Source organism: Podarcis gaigeae, assembly GCF_964106915.1.
Source record: "Podarcis gaigeae genome assembly, chromosome: 6".
NCBI lineage: Eukaryota > Metazoa > Chordata > Lepidosauria > Squamata > Lacertidae > Podarcis > Podarcis gaigeae.
In genome coordinates this window covers 76319625-76340280 of record NC_139682.1, presented here as the reverse complement: position 1 = coordinate 76340280, position 20656 = coordinate 76319625, and the positions used below count along the sequence as shown (strand labels likewise).

The 20656-nt window shown below is 42.8% G+C and overlaps 2 protein-coding genes across 8 annotated transcripts; one reads left to right on the top strand and one right to left on the bottom strand.

Annotated features, from left to right (window-relative positions):
• Positions 1–313: 313 nt before the first annotated feature.
• LRRC39 (leucine rich repeat containing 39) lies at positions 314–15948 on the top strand. Of its 5 annotated transcripts, XM_083743529.1 has the most exons (10): positions 738–1128; positions 1319–1372; positions 1485–1657; positions 2092–2197; positions 3931–4087; positions 5632–5768; positions 9901–10046; positions 11592–11744; positions 11971–12110; positions 12861–15948. In XM_083743529.1, the coding sequence occupies exons 3-10, from the start codon at positions 1497–1499 to the stop codon at positions 12908–12910; spliced, it is 1050 nt and encodes a 349-aa protein (XP_083599655.1). In that variant the 5' UTR covers positions 738–1128; positions 1319–1372; positions 1485–1496; the 3' UTR covers positions 12911–15948. The 5 variants fall into 5 exon arrangements, with proteins under 5 accessions (XP_083599656.1, XP_083599655.1, XP_083599654.1 ...); XM_083743530.1 differs by lacking the exon at positions 1319–1372 and having other exon boundaries at positions 314–1128; positions 1493–1657; XM_083743528.1 differs by lacking the exon at positions 1319–1372.
• Positions 12679–20631, bottom strand: TRMT13 (tRNA methyltransferase 13 homolog; the record flags this gene model as incomplete). 3 transcript variants are annotated; one of them, XM_083743476.1, is made up of 11 exons in its annotated part: positions 12679–13340; positions 13656–14067; positions 14622–14696; positions 15777–15843; positions 16145–16312; positions 16932–17038; positions 17762–17834; positions 18794–18856; positions 19300–19366; positions 19458–19504; positions 20488–20631. In XM_083743476.1, the coding sequence occupies 11 exons, from the start codon at positions 20629–20631 to the stop codon at positions 13145–13147; spliced, it is 1419 nt and encodes a 472-aa protein (XP_083599602.1). In that variant the 3' UTR covers positions 12679–13144. The 3 variants fall into 3 exon arrangements, with proteins under 3 accessions (XP_083599602.1, XP_083599603.1, XP_083599604.1); XM_083743477.1 differs by having other exon boundaries at positions 17762–17831; XM_083743478.1 differs by lacking the exon at positions 18794–18856.
• Between the last annotated feature and the right edge of the window lie 25 nt (positions 20632–20656).

The following is a 20656-nucleotide window of genomic DNA, read 5'->3' as shown; positions in this document are numbered from 1 at the left end:
TTCACTATTAATATACTTCTTAATTGTATTTCACTATTAATATACTTCTTAATCGTATTTCCGTTCGACAATTACTTTGATAAAATGCATATTTTGTTATTTGCAAATGGCTTTAGATACCTATTAGGTCCATAAATTCCCATATAGCATATATTCAACACAAAAAACAGCGGCAAATTGTTGTTGACTGCTGGACATATAAAAGGCCCCATTGTGACTGAAGGGTCAGTTCTAATTTTTTACCTGTGCATTTCAGTCCCAGTACTTAGGACAGAGAGCAAAACTTAGATCTCTAAGCTTAAGGAACTTTCCCTCATTGGGGAGGGAGAAGAGAGACCTCCTTTGTGACTGCCAGCCCTGGCTGGTAAAAAAGTGCCCCCCTTTATTGTTCTTCTCACCCCAGAGTCATCTTTAAAGATGCTGAGTGCACAAACCTCTGGATTTATTTGCATGCTCATAGAACTGCCCACAGTACACTAGGGAAGATTAAGTGATTACTTCTTCATTCATCCAAAAACTATACTGTAATGTCTACCCTTGTCTCTGCAGCTATCCTCCTGAAATTTGGCAGGGTTCATGCTCTCTGGAGGGGTGACCTTGCTCCAATTCTGGCCAAACACAAGAAAGTAGAAGGCGGATTGAGAGAGAGGAACTTTACAATAAACTGCTCAAGCATTTCTGGCTGTTCCCCATTATTGTTTACTTAAAAAATGGCTGCTGTTATATACCCAAATTGTCAGTTCTTCTATCCAGGATTCCTCATGGATTTAGATTCCTGTCACCAATCATAATCAGAGCTGTTTTATAGTAGCAATATAGTAAAACTCCTCTTTTTTGTACAAAGCAGCTGAGTTTTCTTTGACTCGTAGGAAAACGAGTTCTGAAAAGCGGAAAGGGATTCAAAATTGGGGAAATACTTCAGAGGGCTGTGACACCTGGTCACAGCAATACTTACTATTCCCGGCCAGCGTCGTGGGTTAAAATTAGAACTCGTCAGGCGTTGCATTTCACTCTTCCATAGTTGGTACAAAGGTTGTAAATGGCTTTAGCAAAGCATTCAGGGTTTGCGGCCGATTTCTGTTGTCGCACAGGAATCGGGGAGTCATGGAAAACTAGCCAATAATTGAGGTAAGCCATTACAAAATGCTTCCGTTAAAACGCCTGAGGTGAATGCATTACCAACAGATTTGTTGATCTGTTTGCTTTGTGGCTAAAAATGGGAGCAGGCTTTTGAAGCGGCTGAGCAATTGTGAGATTGGCTTTGTCCAAAATAAATAAATAACTCGCCTCTCCTCTTTTTGTCTGCTTGACTACATAGGCCTGCAAAGGAGGCTGTGATTGTTTTAGGCTGTGGAACCGCCTCACTTTCATTGTACATTGTTTTTTATTATTATTACTGCAAGTTAGCAGGGATCAATGATTCTTAACACTGAAGGTCTCGCCAGGTTTTCCTCTTTTGTGTGTGACGCCCCTGTATGTGACAGTGATGCAGAAAAATGAAACCAGACACTGAACCGGGAGCTGGAATGGCCATGACTGAAACGTCAGTTTGTGTCGGCACGTTTACAGCTGTTAAGGCACTTTGGGAAGTCAGGATCCAGAAAATCAGCGAAGAGCTTCGAAAGCAAAAGGCATTCAGTCAGAGGTCTGCAGAGAGGTAGGTTGTCAATACGACTTGAGTTTTCCTTCCCCAAAAAAACAACTTAGAAATTGATTTCCTAGCTTCATTGGGAGCAACATATTAAGTTGAACTATCTCCTTTGAAGGCCTGATCTGTTGGTTTATTTAGGGTATTTATGAATACCCTGATACTCCAAAGGAGCTCATGGCAATAGACAGCAAGCAGAAAGCAAAATGCACCAAACTTCAATCAAAACTTGTATGAGCTAAAAATTAAAATTCAAAAACAATGGAACACCGACACATATTGCATCTGAGGATTAAGCATCTTGTTATCAAACTGTAATACTTTAGGTAATTCAAAATGTCTTCAGTTGATGTCTGAAAACTAATAATATAGGAGACAGAGAGCCAGGGCCTCACCACAGAAAAAGCCCTTCTATATATTAATATGTTACAACCTTTTTCTAGGCTGACGCTTGTTTGGGAAGAGAGAGTCAGTTTGGCCAAGCTCAAAGAAAAAGTTATCACAGAAGATGGAAGGGCTGTTTTAAAGATTGAACAGGAAGAATGGAAGGTATAATTTGCTTGATGCTGCTAATGAAACATTTTACAATGTTATCCCGGCTTCAGTGCTCCACTTCATCAGTTTAATCCAAACTTTGCCAGTAATTATGGACTACAACTCCCATCATCCCTGACAATCATCCACGCTGGATGAGGCTGATGGGAATTGTAGTCCAAAACATCTAGAGGGTGCCATGTTGGGTACAACTGATTTATTCTACTGTTATATGCTCCTGTCTCCTTGGAGGAGAAGAGCTCCAGGGACAATGCTACAAAGCCTTCCTTTATTTTGGATTAGTGTGCATGCTTGGAGATGTGTGTCTCTATACTATCATTTTTATATATACAGAAGCACAGCACATTGGAAATACACAGGCTTCCAAAAGTAGGAAGCACAGTCACTAATCCTGCATCAGATTCCCACATCAACAGTGCTGAGCTCATTCTCTCTCCATCAGATGCTCTCGAGCTGCAGATTGCTTCTAATGGTCTCTCTGTGCTATTCTGCTGTGAATGCTGACTTCAGCCAAGCAGAGGAGTACCCTAGACAGCTCCATGCTAGGTTCAGGCTGAATACTTCATGAGAGCAGAGCTCTGATGTTGCTTCAGCGACAGTCGCCCTCAGCCTGGAATAGGAGCCGTCACTCTGTTTCAATAGCTAGTCTCATCTTTGGTGTGAGGAATACCGTACTTTCCTCTCAGCCTACTTTGGCAGTCATTGAGTCCAATGGGATGGAGGAGACGGGTTGCAGTTGGGCTTCTAAGCTGGAGTCTCTTGAGCCAAAGGAAAGTGACAATCAGAATCACAACACCTTCCCCAAAACCTGATGGGTGAGACAGCCCAAGAGCAAGAGGGAGAGAGATTAAGCCATCAAATAACAATTCTTCCCTTTTGTTAAGCCACTGGTTGCCCATTAGTTGCTGGACTCATAACAATATGCTATGTGGTTTTATATTCTGATTTTGTTCTGTGAACTGCCCTGAGACCTATAGGTAAAGGTAAAGGGACCCCTGACCATTAGGTCCAGTTGTGACTGACTCTGGGGTTGCGGCGCTCATCTCGCTTTATTGGCCGAGGGAGCTGGCGTACAGCTTCCGGGTCCTGTGGCCAGCATGACGAAGCCGCTTCTGGCGAACCAGAGCAGCGCACTTTGATGTGCTTTCGAACTGCTAGGTTGGCAGGAGCAGGGACCGAGCAACGGGAGCTCACCCCGTCGCGGGGATTCGAACTGCCAACCTTCCGATCAGCAAGTCCTAGGCGCTGTAGTTTAACCCACAGTGATACCTGCGTCCGTCCTGAGACCTATAGGGCGGCATATAAATTCAATAAATAAAATAAATAAATATGGCAAACAATGTACAATGACTACAAATGTAGTCAGAGAGTGGTGGGTAATGAGGGTTTGGGTTGAAGTTGAGCTCTCTGGCATTTATAGACTTTAATATACAGTATTGAAATCCGGTCTGTGTTAGCATACTGAATGCTTACTATTTTTATTCCCCCCGCCCCCCAAATCCTGGAAATTGTAAACAGTGTTTTTACCTATATTCTTTGTACTGGATTATTAAAGGTGTCAAAACTATATAGGCATAAACAAAAATCTCTTAGTAGCCGTTCATTTGCTATATATGTTCTGCATTGGTTCCTGGTCTTATTTGGCACCAAACTGATTGGATTCTTGTACTTGTTCATCTGGCATGATAACTGACATCTCCGTCTTGTTTTGTCTCATGCAAATTTAGACTCTGCCTTCTTGCTTACTGAAACTGAACCACCTCCAGGAATGGCAACTACACAGAACTGGTCTGGTTAAAATCCCTCAATTCATCGGTCGCTTTCAGAGTCTCATTGTTCTAGATCTGTCTCGAAATTCCATTGCAGAAATTCCTAGGGAAATCGGTGAGTTGAGCCATGAAACCTTGTAGTTGCTTCTGAATCAGGAATGCAGGAATTTGCACAGCGACATTTACCCCGTCGAAAAGAATACAGTGGTACCTCGGGTTAAGAAGTTAATTTGTTCTGGAGGTCCGTTCTTAACCTGAAACTGTTCTTAACCTGAGGTACCACTTTAGCCAATGGGGCCTCCCGCCGCCTCCGCACAATTTCTGTTCTCTTCCTGAAGCAAAGTTCTTAACCCGAGGTACTATTTCTGGGTTAGCGGAGTCTGTAACCTGAAGCGTCTGTAACCCGAGGTACCACTGTATGCTTAAAATGCACCGTCTGTTGATTTTTGCTGAAATGTAAATCATTCTGAGATTGCTTGAAATATAAAGTGGTGTACAAGTCAGATAAAATAATAATAAATAGGGATTCCTGTTGGGATGGCTTCCCACAGAGAAGGCCTTCCCATATGGTCTCTGTGGAGGTGGACCCAGCTTAACACTTCCACAGTCTTGAAGATAAAATTGAGAGAGCCTTCAAAATCTATCAGAGATGGCCCCTCCAAAGCATCCAGCTTCTTGATGTCTTCATCTGGGTTTTTTCCAGAGGATGCTATTGTTGTACGTGTGGAGGAAAACCTTAAAACAGGGGTGCCCGAACTTTTTTCAAAGAGGGCCAGTTTTGATGAAGTGAACATGTGTGAGGGCCAACCAGAGGGCTTTTTTTTACAATTTTCCCCCAAAGTTGTTGAGGTTTTTTTTAGGATTTTTACCGCAGGACATATATAGTGGTAGCTCAGGTTACATACGCTTCAGGTTACAGACTCCGCTAACCCAGAAATAATGCTTCAGGTTAAGAACTTTGCTTCAGGATGAGAACAGACCTCCGGAACGAATTAAGTACTTAACCTGAGGTACCCCTGTACTGCCATGGGGGCTGGATTAAATCGACTGGTGGGCTGAATTAGGCCCCTGACATAGACTTTGGACATGCCTGCCTTAAAATATGTAGCAGAATTTAAAAAAAAAAAAAACCAGACCAGAGGCAATAGTACTTCATTCAGCAGAGCTTTATTTGTGCTGAAGGCAAATGAGCATAATGGTCACAAATCCAGTACATTCAGGATTGGCACAGTCCATAAGAAATCCAGTCGCAGCGCTTACAAAACCTTATAAACTTAACTCATAATAGGGCTAAACCTTAGCACTAAGCATGCTATGTACAGAACACCACACCAGAAGGAAGAGAGATAGAAAGAGAAAGAAAGTAAAACCCAGGCTCCTTCTGGCCTGTATTTATAGCCAGCATGACCTTAATTGGAAGAGATAAGAGAAGCAGTTCAAACCAGCTTCCCAGAAGGTATAACCCAAACAACATTAAGCTTCTTTCATATGGAGAAGCTTCCAGAACCCTCTTGAATGAATTAGAATAGGAAAGATATCTACAAATCAGGTCAATACTTTCTGCACTAAGAAATGTAAACAGAGAGCTATTTGTTGGAAAATAAGCTTTTAACAAGTGAACATCATCACCAATTTTTGTTTCATTCGTAACTTTTGCAGGCCAGTTGTCAAATCTCCAAGAGCTGATCCTCAGTTACAATAAAATTAAATCTGTTCCTAAAGAGCTAAGCAACTGTGTCAGCTTAGAAAGACTGGAGCTGGCAGTGAACAGAGACATCTGTGACCTTCCCCATCAGGTTTGGAAAGACCATATTCCTTCTCTCTGTTTCTCTGATCACAAGGGTGACAAGAGACTTGCTTACAATTTCTATTTTTATACCAGTGTAATCAATGTGGAGGGACGTGGGTGGCACTGTGGGTTTAACCGCAGAGCCTAGGACTTAGAATCATAGAGTTGGAAGAGACCACAAGGGCCATCGAGTCCAACCCCCTGCCAAGCAGGAAACACCATCAGAGCACTCCTGACATATGGTTGTCAAGCCTCTGCTTAAAGACCTCCAAAGAAGGAGACTCCACCACACTCCTTGGCAGCAAATTCCACTGTCGAACAGCTCTTACTGTCCGGAAGTTCTTCCTAATGTTTAGGAATGACTTGCCGATCAGAAGGTCAGCGGTTCGAATCCCCGCGATGGGGTGAGCTCCTGTTGCTCGGTCCCTGCTCCCGCCAACCTAGCAGTTCGAAAGCACCTCAAAGTGCAAGTAGATAAATAGGTACCGCTCCGACGGGAAGGTAAACAGCGTTTCCGTGTGCTGCTCTGGTTCGCCAGAAGCGGCTTAGTCATGCTGGCCACATGACCCAGAAGCTGTATGCCGGCTCCCTCGGCCAATAAAGCGAGATGAGCACCGCAACCCCAGAGTCAGTCACGACTGGACCTAATGGTCAGGGGTCCCTTTTCCCTTACCCAACCAATGTGAAATCTATTCCTTCACCACGTGCCAACTTAGCCCTTCCCTTCCCTTGCAACCAGGTGGCACCAACATGGAGACACCACTTGTGAGAGCGGATTTAATGTAACTGTCACAGTTCACCCAAATGCGGAAGCCTTTTAATGGTCAAAATTGCAGTAGCTGAATGTACAGCGCCATGTGGGTATGTCAGTTCTCATAAAGACACTGCTGCACAACCACTGTCCAATAGTGAGCTCAAAGACAGATCCCAAGGATCCCATGGCTGCCATTTTGAGCTATCCCCTAGTATCACATTCCATTGTACAATTAGGGCTGTTTACTGATTAGAGGAATCTCGGTTGATTAACTGATTTACCATTGGTTAACTCTGCATGCATCGGACGTCAAACCATAGTTCTGAAGGAGAAACATAATTTTGAAAGATGATGCATGCATGTTCCACAGTAGGCATGATTAGATTTCCCTTTTGTATTTGCAAGAAGGTGGGAAGCCTATTATAAGATGGCATAGGACACAACAGCACAAGCCTATGCACATTTACTCGGGAGTAAGCCCCACTGTGCTGAATGGAGATTCTTTCTTAGTAAGCGTGCTTAGGACAGCATCCTAAATGTTGCAGCCAAAGCAGGTCAAGGGGGCAGCGCTAATGATTTGTTTATTAGTCAGATTTAAGGTGCTGGTTTTGACCTTTAAAGCCCTTCACGGCCTAGGACCACCTCTCCTGGTATGCCCCACGGAGGACCTTAAGGTCCATAAATAGCAACACCCTAGAGGTCCCAGGAGGGACGCAGGTGGCGCTGTGGGTTAAAGCCTCAGCGCCTAGGACTTGCCGATCGAAAGGTCGGCAGTTCGAATCCCTGCGGCGGGGTGCGCTCCCGCTGCTCGGTCCCAGCGCCTGCCAACCTAGCAGTTCGAAAGCACCTCCGGGTGCAAGTAGATAAATAGGGACCGCTTACCAGCGGGAAGGTAAACGGCGTTTCCGTGTGCGGCTCTGGCTCGCCAGATGCAGCTTTGTCACGCTGGCCACGTGACCCGGAAGTGTCTCCGGACAGCGCTGGCCCCTGGCCTCTTAAGTGAGATGGGCGCACAACCCCAGAGTCTGTCAAGACTGGCCCGTACGGGCAGGGGTACCTTTACCTTTACCTTTAGAGGTCCCAGGCCCTAAGGAAGTCAGATTAGCCTCAACCAGAACCAGGGCCTTTTCAACACTGGCTCCGGCCTGGTGGAACGCTCTGTCTCATGAGACCAGGGCCCTGCGGGATCTGATTTCTTTCCGCGGGGCCTGTAAGACAGAGTTGTTCTGCCTGGCCTTTGGCTTAGAATCAGTTTGATTCCCTCCCCCTCTTTCTTTTTCCTTTCTCCTCCTGTGAAGAGACTGCATCCTAATGTTTTAATGTTGTATTTTAATCTTGTTTTTAAATTGTATTTTAATCAACTTGTTTTTATTATTGGTTGTTGGCCGCCCTGAGCCTGGCCTTGGCTGGGGAGGGTGGGGTATAAATATTTATTATTATTATTATTATTATTATTATTATTATTATTTTATTGCAAGGAGATCCATTATTTCCAGAGAGGTTAGTCATGCTTCTACTTCCTCGTTCCGTTTTGTAATGTTTGACACGGCTCTGCCTAGCTCGCTCTGCAGCCGTTTGTGTGTTACATTTCTTTGCAGAAATTCTCAGGCTTGGTTTTCCCTTGTCACTCTACCAAAATATCTTGGGACTCTGGTTGGCCCTTTCACCCTGTTTGCACAACGCCCGCAGGCTTATGTGCTTATTATACAAAGTCAAACGGAGAAAGAGAACAAACGAGCCATTGCTATAGAAACAGGGCCGATTTATTTATTGAACAAGCATATCCCACTGGTCACTCAGACACCTGCTCTGCACGCCCTTTGTTGTGGCTCATCTTTCATACAGTATTGTATACTGGACTAGATTCAAGAGTAAGCTGCCTCCCTGACTATATCCGACACATAGCCCTGGTGCCACTGATTTATATATGATTCTTCTCAAGGAGGTGGCAGAGCTTAGCTGGCAATGGCGCAAGTAAGGTCAGACCTTTGTCTATGGCCTCGTTGGACGCAGAGGACTGGTGGGAGGAAGCAGTTGGGGAACCACCAAGGGAAGAAGCCTCAGAGCCCAGGGAGTGGTGGTGGGACGATGTTTTAGTGGGCTGAAGGAGAAGACTGGGAAGAGGTGTTGGAAGCTGAGGAGGTAACAGGGTTTAGTGAACTGGGAGAGTCTGTGTCAGAGAGAAGTCCAGAATCAAGAAGTTGGGGAGGGAGGCAAAGAGGCAGAGATGAGTTAGGCTGGTGAAGAGCCATAACCACAACAACAACAACAACAACAACAACAACAACAACTTATATCCCGCCCATCTGGCTGGGTTTTCCCAGCCACTCTGGGAGGCTCCCAACGGAATATTAAAAACACGATAAAACATCAAACATTAAAAAACTTCCCTAAACAGGGCTGCCTTCAGATGACTTCCAAAAGTCAGATAGTTGTTTATTTCCTTGACATCTGATGGGAGGGCGTTCCAAAGGGTGGGCACCACTACCGAGAAGGCCCTCTGCCTGGTTCCCAGTGTGGTGTAGTGGTTAAGAGCAGTAGACTTGTAATCTGGTGAACTGGGTTCGCGTCTCCGCTCCTCCACATGCAGCTGCTGGGTGACCTTGGGCCAATCACACTTTGAAGTCTCTCAGCCCCACTCACCTCACAGAGTGTTTGTTGTGGGGGAGGAAGGGAAAGGAGAATGTTAACCGCTTTGAGACTCCTTCAGGTAGTGATAAAGCGGGATATCAAATCCAAACTCTTCTTCTTCTTCCCTGTAACCACACTTCTCGCAGTGAGGGAACCGCCAGAAGGTCCTCGGAGTGTCTCTCCCTCCTGCTCCCCTCCCCTTTCCCAGAACCATGAGAGGCATGAAAAGGGCAGAGGAGAGATTGGCTTCACACAGCAGTCTCCAGTTGCTTGGGAAAACCCTAGAAAGGAGGGGAGGCAGGAACGTTCAGTCTTGGCAACTGAACCATGGGGCAAGACCCTACCAGGGATGAGCTGCTGTGCTCATGAGGCCTCTCTGCCAAGTCTGTGCAGACTGTGTTCTTGCTAATAAAGCATTCACTCCAACTTGCATGGTGTGGTTTACTGCTGGCTGGCTCCCGATACCTGCTGAGCTAAGTCCTGCACACGTGGTACAATGCTTAGGACCCTAGAATTCTGCTTTCCTTTCAAAGATCAATGGGGAGGATGGATTAAAGATGACAGAAGCAACATCAGTTATGTCCAGGTATCTCCTCTGATCTCTCCCACCTCATGGGGTGGGGGTTAGGGAGAGGCACTACTTGTTTATTGCACAGGAGAGCCCAAAATTGGATCCAACGCTTCCTCAATGTTTATAGCCCACGGCATGCTTCATAAAGTTGTTATCACTGAGATACCTATGCATTTTTACCAGCTCAGCAACATGAAGAAGCTTTATCACCTAGATCTGAGTATGAATCAGTTCACCACCTTCCCATCAGTCATCCTGGATATGCCAAACCTGGAATGGTTAGACTTGGGGAGCAACAAAATTACAGAAATCCCTGGGGATCTGGACAGGTAAATTACAAACCTTGGGGAAATTCCTGCCGCTTTCCAGTATTTATTGGTAACAATCAAAGTTTACTGAAATAAAATGTCTTGTTACCAGATAGTAAAAACTGAAATATATTGCAGTATAGGCAAGCTGTATTATTGTACCATTTATCCTAAAGCAAACAAGTCCTTGCTGGTCGTGGGACAGAACAGGCTTTGTTTCCTCTGCAGCCAGCAGAGAAACCAGGTTGCCCATCCTTCCTCTACCAGCCTACTCAGTTACATGCATGAAATTCTGAATGCTTATGACTACCAGGTGAGTCCTTAAATAGAAGGGTGTGCAAACCAAGCTAGCAGTTCAGGCTCATAAATTGATGAGGATCATAGAATCCCCCTTTGTGAGTTGTGCAGAGAGGGATGAACAGGTGAATGACAAAACAATTTTGGCATGACTGTCTGACTTTGGGGGGGCCATATTCTCCTCTGGAAATGCTATAGTTACTATTGCAAGCGTTTACCCTCCACCAATTCAAACTAATGGTTTGACATTGTCAGCCCTGACAAGCACCACCTCTTCAAGATCTCAGGCAGATACCGTATTTTTCGTATTTACGCACCTGGCCGTAAGATGCACCTAGTTTTTAGAGGAGGAAAACAATGGGGGGGAATTCTGAATGAAACCGTGGATGTATGATTTTTGTGGTTCATGCTGTGGTCACAGACATGTGATTTGATGGTGAGTTTGGGGTAGCCCAATGCAAAAATCCTGAGAATCCATGTGGATCCGTGCTTTGTAACCACATTTTTGCACCATTGCAGCCCCACGAAACAGTGGGTATGTGATTTTTTTGGTGCAGGCTGTAGCCATGGACATGCTATGTGATCTGATGGTAAATTTGGGGTGAGCCAATGTAAAAATCCTGAGGATCCATGGGCTTTTACCTCCCTCCTCCCAAGCAGCCTCCTTTATCTCTAGCGTCTCTTATCTCCCTCCCTGATCAGCTGCTTCCTTTCAACACTCCCTTTCCTCTTGTTTGCCTTAGTGTCTTTTCCTTAGCTGGAGCAGTTTTTTGCTCCTCCTTTTCTTCTAATTTCTCTCATTGCTTTAGTCTTCCTGTCTCCTCTCCTTGCAAGTTTGCTGTCTTTACCTCCCCACTCCCAGGCAGCCTCCTTTATTGCTAGCATCCCTTATCTCGCTCCTGATCACTTGCCGATCAGCGGCTTTGTTTCAACACCCACTTCCCTCTTTCAAAAAAAAAAGCATGATCTGCTTTTTGCCCCCGGGCAATTCGGCTCCAGGGACCACACATTCGCTCCATAAGACGCACAGACATTTCCCCTTACTTTTTAGGAAGAAAGAAGTGCGTCTTATGGAGCGAAAAATACAGTATTTATCCTCAGCTAGCTGCCAGAGATTCCGTAATCGAATACCACAGAGAAATTGCTCATAGCACTCCATGCTCAGCCTTCATTACTACCACCGCAATGAAGAATTACAGGGGGTAAAGAAATGTGTATATATAGCCAAGTAGTTTTCTTCATAATTAAGGTATCTGCTTGACTTCACAGAGCTGAAAACCTACATACTTTGTGGCTCCAAAGGAATGAAATAACTCATTTACCCGAATCCATTCGTAACCTGAAAAATCTGAGCACGCTTGTCCTTACCAGCAACAAGCTCCAAGATATTCCTGCTTGCCTAAAGGACATGACGGAGCTGAGGTGAGAGGAAAGCTATCGCTGTGCCTGAAATGTTCATATTCATCGGCAGACACACAAACCACACCGCTGCCTTATATTGTGGAGGAAGTGGTCCAATAAGGTTTCAAAGAGCACATACTACTCCAGTAAACTTCGCTGCAAACCATTTCACCTGAGGATTAGATTTTAAGGCCTGAAGCAGATCTTCCCCATTTGCTTTCTGAATTTCTCTCTAATGCATTACTAGATTTGTCAACTTCAGAGACAATCCACTGAAGCTGGAAGTAACACTACCCCCTTGTGAGAATCCTGAAGAAGAAGAAGAACAGGAATTGTATGGCATTCAGTTCATGCACGCATACATTCAGGAGTCGCTCAGCACAAAAGGTATCTTTATACCATTAAAATAAAAGTTATATTTGAATTCAGTGACCAAATGCTAAGGGCATATTTTCATGTGATGCAACCTTGTAATTTTTTTGCTTTCTAATCTTTATTCTTCCTCAGGGTGGAAATATATTCCTTCTTAAGATTGTTGGCGCTACTTTTAACAAATAACAAAGGCATTTCTCTCTGGGCTGTCAAGGCAGGCTGGGAAACACTAATATATTACTAGATTTGTCAGCATGTTTGCATGTGCTATCTAATTCTTCCTGCCTCACCCCCCTGTAGCGTAAGATTTTCTAAGGGGAAACAGCTTTGAAAGCTCTGGTAAAAAATCACCCCTTCTTGAGGCAAATTACAGCTTCAGAAATAAGGGTTTTCAGTGCACAGGAGAAAGGGTTCAATGCTCACTCTCTGTGCAATGCAATCCCAGTTCTGATGTGGGAGCCTCTAGCTGCTATTTTAAAAGAAAAAACATAAACATGTGAAAAAGTAAACTATGTGTTACATGTAAGGTATAATTTAATTTAATTTACAGTCCATTGGCAGGGGAAAAAAATACTCAACAGGCTTCAGCTAAGTACTTTAATTCTATGCAAGCACATAATGCAAAGAGTATAAAAACTTGTTTTTAAAAAACCTTTCAAAAAGATATGGTGAACAGATAGGATTATAAATACGCTGACAGTATTATTTTTTTAATGTAAGTTTCTTGGCATGTAGATTTCTTCCATTAAATATTTTCTCTTTCAGAAAACATGGAAAGTGGTATGCTAGCTGGTGCTGCTGTCAATGAAAAGTAAAAAAAAAAATCTTTGCCAGTCTGAGTTTTCACTGCTGCTGGAAGTTCACAAGAATATGTCTTCCAAACAAAGGCGTTCTCTCAGTGAAGAAGACTAAGTTGATGTTTCCTTTCTTCTGGTTCCAGAGGAGGCTATAAAAACCTCTAGCTATTTGGTAAGCTCTATACTGGATGTTAGAAGAGGAGACATGTTCTGCAGACTGTGTGCCCAGTTTTTTCTAAAGTCCTCTCGCTTTTAAGCAGTTGAGGGGGTTAATGAAGACTGACATGGCACAGCTGTCAGGAGTACATTTTCTAAGGACACGCTGAGATCTGTATAGCGCTGTAACACAGCTTCATATCCTCTCTGCTGTAAATATTCAATCCGACCATGATCAATCAACAGTTTGCAAAGCTGACCTATCTGCTTTCGGTCCTCAGTGGTTAACAGCCTAAAACCAGAAGGAAAAAATATTTTTAAGTACAGCAATTGTAACATCTCAAGGAATCAGGACATCAGATTTAGAGCATTGCAATGCAAATGGGCGACTTAAGAATTCCTTAAAAGTCATACAGTACCTTAAAGACCAACAAATTTACGTTTGTGGACTGAGATCTACTTTAAAATCTTGTAGGTTGCAGCAAATTACAAAATACATTTTGGAAGGGAAAATAATACTCCTAATTTACATATCCGAGAGTATCAAATGCAGAATGTTAAAACCTATTTATTTCAATAATCTGTTGTGCTGAAAAGGATCACGTACCCTTGCAGGCTATCCAAATTGTATTCATCTTGGTCATGTACTTCTGTCTCATTGCTTTGTTCTTCATTCTTTATATGAGTTGCATAGCTTTTCCTCTCAGTTTCTCTCATGCCACAAGTGGCCCAGCTTGTCATCCTTTTAAAATAATTGAATTCCATCGCCCCAAGTCCTACTTTTGTGAAGAAGTCTTGGCCTACGTAATGCTTCCAGTCACATCTATGATGGCAACACAGGGCAATAACAACTCCAGCCACAGGGCTCCAGCTGTCTGCTATAGGCTTGCCATGCAATTCACCAGAATTATTAGAAGTTATGCTGGTTTCATTGCTCTTAAAGCGTTTAAGTGCAGGGCTCTCCTTTTCGCCTTCGCAGAGTTTTGCATATGTTTCAACTAAGCATCTCAAAGCAAGATCTGTGAACACAAAAGTATTGTTTAAACTGTGGCTGCTTCAAAGAGCAATAGAAATAATGTATAACTTGTAACATTTATGTCATCTTGGTCATGTTCTTCTGGTGTCTCAACCATCTTTTCACCTGATTCCATCCACAACAGTTAAAAAAACTTTGTTCATTGTGCCATATTTATGGTGCAACATTTTCAAGCTATATTCTTATTTAGCAGCCCAACCCAATAGGACTCCAACTCCCAAGTTAAGTGTAAGAAGGCTTGCAGCTTAATAAATACAACAATTATTTATGAAATGGTTTGGTAAGTTCTATTAACTTGCCTTAAACTCCTTTATTTTGTTACCTTATCAGTGTTTCCCAAACTTGGGTCCCCAGCTGTTTTTGGACTACAACTCTCATCATCCCTAGTGAGAGATAATGACATACTGATTCTCAGAATAAAGTCAAAGCCTGCGCCAAGCCATGTGACCCTTTGGGCTTGTGTGATTTTAATCAGCGATAACTTCTCACTGTATAGTTCAATCACCTCTCTCTTCACCAACTAGGACAGTCTTGTACCTGTTGCAGCACCACAAACATGTTTTCCAATTCCTATCACAGGCAGCTTCTCTTTCATAAGAACCGGGACCTTATCTGAAAGAGAGAACCCCAGCCAGCATGTTTCTGACTGCTGCAGACACACACGTGCATCAAGCAATCAGAAGAAAATCAAAACAGAAAATCGTATGCTTTTACATACAAATTACATGTTGGTCCAACCACAGAGCAGCCAGAGACACTGTGATGAAAGGTTTTTAAAAGAAAGATTACCAAAAAAAGCACAGCAGGACATAAGAGTATCAAATCTAACAACATAAGTAAATCAAATCAAAAGCCCATCTCACAAGCACTTTTGAAGCCAGCTCTGGGAAACCCATAAGCAATAAGGATGTGAAGGCAATAGCCCTCTTCCAATGCCAAACAATTCAAACACACATTCCTAGTCAAATGTATCAAGTTTTATACAGTGGTACCTCGGTTTTCGGACATCTCCGTCACTGAATGTTTTGGTTTTCGAACGCCAAAAACTCGGAAGTAAATGCTTCTGTTTTCAAATGCGCCTTGGAAGACCTAACGGCTTCCGCTGTGTGTATCTGCTGTTTTTCACAATTTTCTCTATTTAATTGGCAGACCGCTCTTTGTACCTCAGTTTTCGAACGTTTCAGAAGTTGAACGGTCTTCCAGAACGGATTGCGCTTGAAAACCGAGGTACCACTGTACTTGGATACAGTGCCTTCAAGTTTTTCAGTGCAATGCATTTGGCCACAAAAAAATATTCTAAGAATAGCATACAGAGGACTAATCTGAAGTTAGTTCACTGATGGCAATCTGAATGTGTAGAGTAATGCACATGAAACTGAAACACTCTAATTGATTTGTGTGTCTGATCTGCTTCGTGATTATTAAACCTTAAGGAACACAAATGGGGAGTGTCTAGTAATGGATTTGAAAAGTTGCATTTATATACCTAACAGTATATAAAATATTGCTACTGAAATCCTGTTCTCTAGCTCTTGCACCACACTTGTTCTCAAATCTCAGTTTAGTAGGACTGATCCTGCTTTAACTGTTTCTAAAATCACCAGGGTTTTTTTTCTGCACTGTCTTTCACACAGTTCATAAAGAATGATTACTGTCAAACTGAAGCATATGTTAAATGAACGAGCAACTTACTTAAACACAAATGCTGGATATCGACTTGAAGCCTTTCAAAGCAATTTTTTCTATGCTTACCATCTACCTGTGAAAAAACAACAAGAAAGTTTTACGAAGTAATTGCCTCCTAAAAGAGTTACTTAGCAAATTCCAGTTATATTTCACAAATGAAATAAAAAAATGTTCAGTAAAAATTTCAGTATTTTTTTTCTGCTGCAATGTTGTTATTGGCAAGACTTTAAAACAGAGAAGTTTAGATTTGGCCTTACTTTTGTATTGATAATCTTATTTTTTGTAAAAAAAACCAAAACCAAACAGAAACAAAAAACCCTTGAGTTGGCATCCCCTGGGGGTGGGGGGTTATAAGGCCTGCAGTACTGCCTTACCTTAAACCTAGTAGTTGCTCTTTCGACAAGAAGAAAATGCACATCTTTAGAATCTTGTAAGGCTATATCCACCCAGTGGGACAGCTTTCCTCGTCCCGCTCCAAATTCAACAAAACAGTTGCCAGGTTCAAGCAAATGTAGTCTTTCCATGTTACCTAATATAGAAGCCTACAGATGTCAAAAGATTATCAGCTCAGCGAAATCAATTCTCTCTACTATCGTCAACGTAACAATCAGAAGAATTTTCCATAGCCCGTACTAAAATGCTACTTCTGATTCTGCCCATACTAATGGATTGCAGGATTAAATTATTGCATTGTTATTTTGAGCATATTCTGGTAATTCCATGCAGGGGGGTCATCTATGTGGCATCCACAGGCACATGCACCCACAGAGGCCCTCTTCTTGCTAAAATTAGGCTTGAAAGCAGTGTAGCGAACAGAACAGGTTGTGGTGTGTGTGTGTTGTACTTACAACAGTTCCTTTGCTTTGCAAATGCATACCCACGCACCAAAAAAAGTTGGTGAAATTGCAGCCAAACCTATTTTTTATTTCTGCTTACTTAATACTATGAGCATTTTCTTTTGGCATCTACTTTTTAAAGAAATTCATGGGTTTATTTAATGTCCAAACTCATTACAAACAAATGTAAATGAAAGCTCCATAAAGCACAGAGCAATTTCAGGAAAAAAAGATATAGATGTGCTAACACGTCCAAGACATTTATCAACCAGAAATTTAAAAGAAAGTTTTGCTAAAGTCAGTATTTACCACTAAAAGTACTCACCTGTTGTTTCAAATGCTTAAAAGCCACGTCTCCATTTTGGGGGTCATTCAAGGCCTCTTGTAAAGCTTGGTGAGAGAGGATTTGGTCCTTAAGTACATAATTTATACCTGAAGAGGAAAAGCATTATTATCCCTTGCCTGAGTTTCAACTGAGGCAGTCAGAAAGAACCTCCTTCCAAGTAGATACATCTTGTAGACAGAAGGGTAATGGATGGCATGATGGGGTTCTGCAACTCCCAACCTCGACAGGTTGTGCCACTGCTGCTTATGGAGAGGGGAAAAGAGGCAACATGGGCCTAACTCATTTATGCAGCAAATCCTGCACCCTGTCAATGCAGTTGCACCATAGCAATGCCCCTGCCTCCTTGCCCCTCTATCTCTTGCAAATGGCAGCAACACAACTGACCAGAGGTGTCAGGTGAGCACCATCGACCCACTGCACTGTCCCCTCCTGTGACCAAGTTACTAACCATATAAGAATACACAATTTTGAACAGCAAAAATATTTTAAACAGTCGGTGTTTAAAGGTTTTCTAGTCCCATCCTTACATATAGTGATACCTCTGGTTGCGGACGGGATCCGTTCTGGAGCTCGGGTTGGATCCCGAAGTTTCCACAACTGGAAGGACCGCTTCTGTGCATGCGTGCACGGCAAAACACTTCCGGGTTTGCCGCTTTCACAACCCGAAGTTTATATTACCCAAGGGTAACGTAAGCCGAGGTGCTACTGTATTCTAAAAACATTAGGCTTTGACCATTAGGATTATTTCTACAATACTCTTATTTCCTCAACACCCGACATAATCTATTATAAAAATAAAACAGACTCACAGTTACTTGCTCTTCTTAGCTTTCTAATTAAGTCCTCCAACTCTTCTTTAGACAGCGCAGAAATCGGTACCTGCTGAAGGGTACACAAAAGGAAACATACAAAGTTTATTCTTTTCTCTCCATTTATGAAAGAAAAGGTTAGCATGCATATATATATAAACCTCAAATAAGCAGTATTAAATCTGATCTGATTCAAACAAGGTGCACCTGCCCTTAGACTGGTGCTGGTCACCAAGAAGAAGGGATCATGTATGGATCCCCCGGGCATGATCCTCAAGTTCTCTCCAATTAGGAAATGTAGTGACAATGGAGAATAAAAGGGAATTCAATGCAGAAGCAATAATGGTGCAATTCTCCCAGCCTATCTACACATTCTAACTGAAGTGTATGGAAAGCCTTGAGGAGGAGAGCTTGATGTTTCTCACTGTACATAGTAAATGTGAACACACATCTAGAAACTTGGTTGTCTGGGCAACTGTCAGTTACATCCTACCTGATGCTCTTTTTTTATATGCCGTATATATAGCTGTTTATGGTATCAGTGGATCCTGCTTGGTGTGTTTCATAAGCACCCGTAGTCCAGTCCTACATGCATCTACATGGAAGTACCGGTAAGCTCCAATGATTTTAGTGGGATATATTTCTGAGCAAAAACGCATAGGATTAGGCTTTTTCATCAGAGCCAGCCACAGCAACAATGGATGAAGAAGATAATGGCACATATAAGAAGATGGATGCAGTCATCTGAACAAAGGCCCTTTGGGTGTGGTGCCTCAAATGATCAGCAGCATATGATTTTGTCCAAAACCAAAGAAACAGCTTTTTCTATACTGAGGTTTAAGATATGGGTCAGCTAAAATCAATGTTTAAACCCATTGGATTGTCTTCTAGGCTAATAAATCTTGCTGCAGAACCATGAATGACACACAAGGAAATGTGCACTTACAAGAGGCAGTATCCTTGCACCAAAGAACATATTGCAACTGCTTATCATTTGCAACAAACAATGTATATTAAAATTTAATCATTCACCTGCTCTCCTGGCAACTCTGTCGTATCTTTCAGTCCTGCATTAATATCTTTAGCATAGTAGACCTTAATTAAATCGTGGAACAAATATCATGTTAGGATCTAATTATGGCAGGACAACATACAATTACTTTTTCAGTATGTTTATATGGTTTTACCTATCCTTTCATTAAAAGGTTCACGGAAAGAGTTGCTTCTCCATACCCTTTCCATTTTTCTTTTGATGCCATTCTTCTTATTCCCCCGTTTTAAACTTTAGTGGCCACCTCTTTAGAGGAGCCTGCCTTAGACTTTTATATCCATAGTTTTAAGAGAACCCAGTACTCCATAAATCATGTCTGCATAACTGTAATAAAAACACCACCCAAACAAAGCCACATAGATTTTATCTCACCAGAGAACCATCAGAAGGAAGACTGGCAGTAACATCACTGCAGAAGGCAGCTTTGCTTAAAAGACACTATTATAAACCCCGTTTAATTCATTCAAACTATTAGATGTACACTTACAGGCTTTGGCTTCTCTCTTGAATTACACTTTTTCAAGTGTTTTTGTAGCTGATCTTCATATACAGTACTATAAGCAGAAACAGAAAGAAAACTAGCGGCACTATTCACTGTTCTCAAAACAAAAAGTTAGCGTACAAACATCTATTAAGCATGCTTACTGTTTCGGATCCAAAGGGCATGGAATTCTTTTCCTGCCATTTTCTTCCTGAGTGGCAAAAAAAGTTTTAACTTTAAAACTGTGTGTTTACTTTAGCAGCCAATTGTATTGTTATGTTATACAGAGAGTGGCCCCAGTGAGATCAGTGGACTTGACCATGTCCTCTAAACTGCATTTAGCACCCTGGAATGGAATACAAAATCAAAATTTCACAGAATGGGGTGTGCAGTTTGCACTCAAACCCTTAAAACATTACCTGGAAATACTTAAAGCATGTGTAAAACAGAAAACTATTTTTTATTTTATGACCTGATGTTTCAGACTGCTGTCCTATATACACATTAACCTGGCAGCAAGTCCTATTGAAGTCAATGGGTCTTACTTTGGGGTAAAATGCCATCATAGAATTATAGAACTGTAGAGTTGGAAGGAACCCCCAGGGTCATCTAGTCCAACCCCCTGTAATGCGGGGAAGCTTTTGCCCAACTCCAACACACAACTCTGAGATTAAGAGTCTCCTGCTTTCCCAATTGAATAAAGGATTGCATTGCACAGAATTTCAGATTTCAGTTTCCAGTTTTATATGGTGTGTTTTTTTTCCTCCTGGGAATGATACACTGCCTACAAGTCGTCCACTATAAATATTAATTTAAAGAAGAACTAAGGATATGTGTGTGTTGCATCAGATGAAGACTTCATCCAGCATGGAAATAAACGAAGCCACGAGGAATCTGCAACTACTGGATATGTGGTGGATCTGTCGCAACATACCACCGTGCCTCTGAGCACGTGCAAAGCGCATTTACTCGTTTCTGGAAAGAAGGGTGTCTTTATCGACGGCGTGGTTTTTATTTTGGTCATCTGATAGTGGGGTGTTTTTTGTTTTGGTCATTTGGTTTATTAGAACGAAAGCGAACTAGCTGTTTGCCAATCTCTCCCTCTGCCTCCACGTCGCCTGGTGAGAAACGAGCTGCAGCTGCGGCCATTTCTCTCTCTCTTTCCTCCCCGCCCTCCGCCTCCAAAGCGACTACCTCACGGCCTCCGTGCTCGCCGCAGAAGCGCTTGCCCCGGGCCGGCACCATTTTGCAGAAGCGCCTTTTCCGCGCCACGAAATAGGCGCAGCGGCCCGGCTGAGGGGAGACCGGCGCGTCGGCGGCAGCAACCTCCGCCGCCATCTTGCCTCCTCCTCCTCCGCCTGCG

Excerpts from the sequence above, each read along its gene's own strand:
- LRRC39 (XM_083743530.1), top strand. The coding sequence starts at position 1,497 with ATGAAACCAGACACTGAACCGGGAGCTGGAATGGCCATGACTGAAACG. Across the intron at positions 2,198-3,930 it reads TTGAACAGGAAGAATGGAAG|ACTCTGCCTTCTTGCTTACT; the intron begins GTATAATTTGCT and ends ATGCAAATTTAG. Across the intron at positions 12,111-12,860 it reads GGAGTCGCTCAGCACAAAAG|AAAACATGGAAAGTGGTATG; the intron begins GTATCTTTATAC and ends TTTCTCTTTCAG.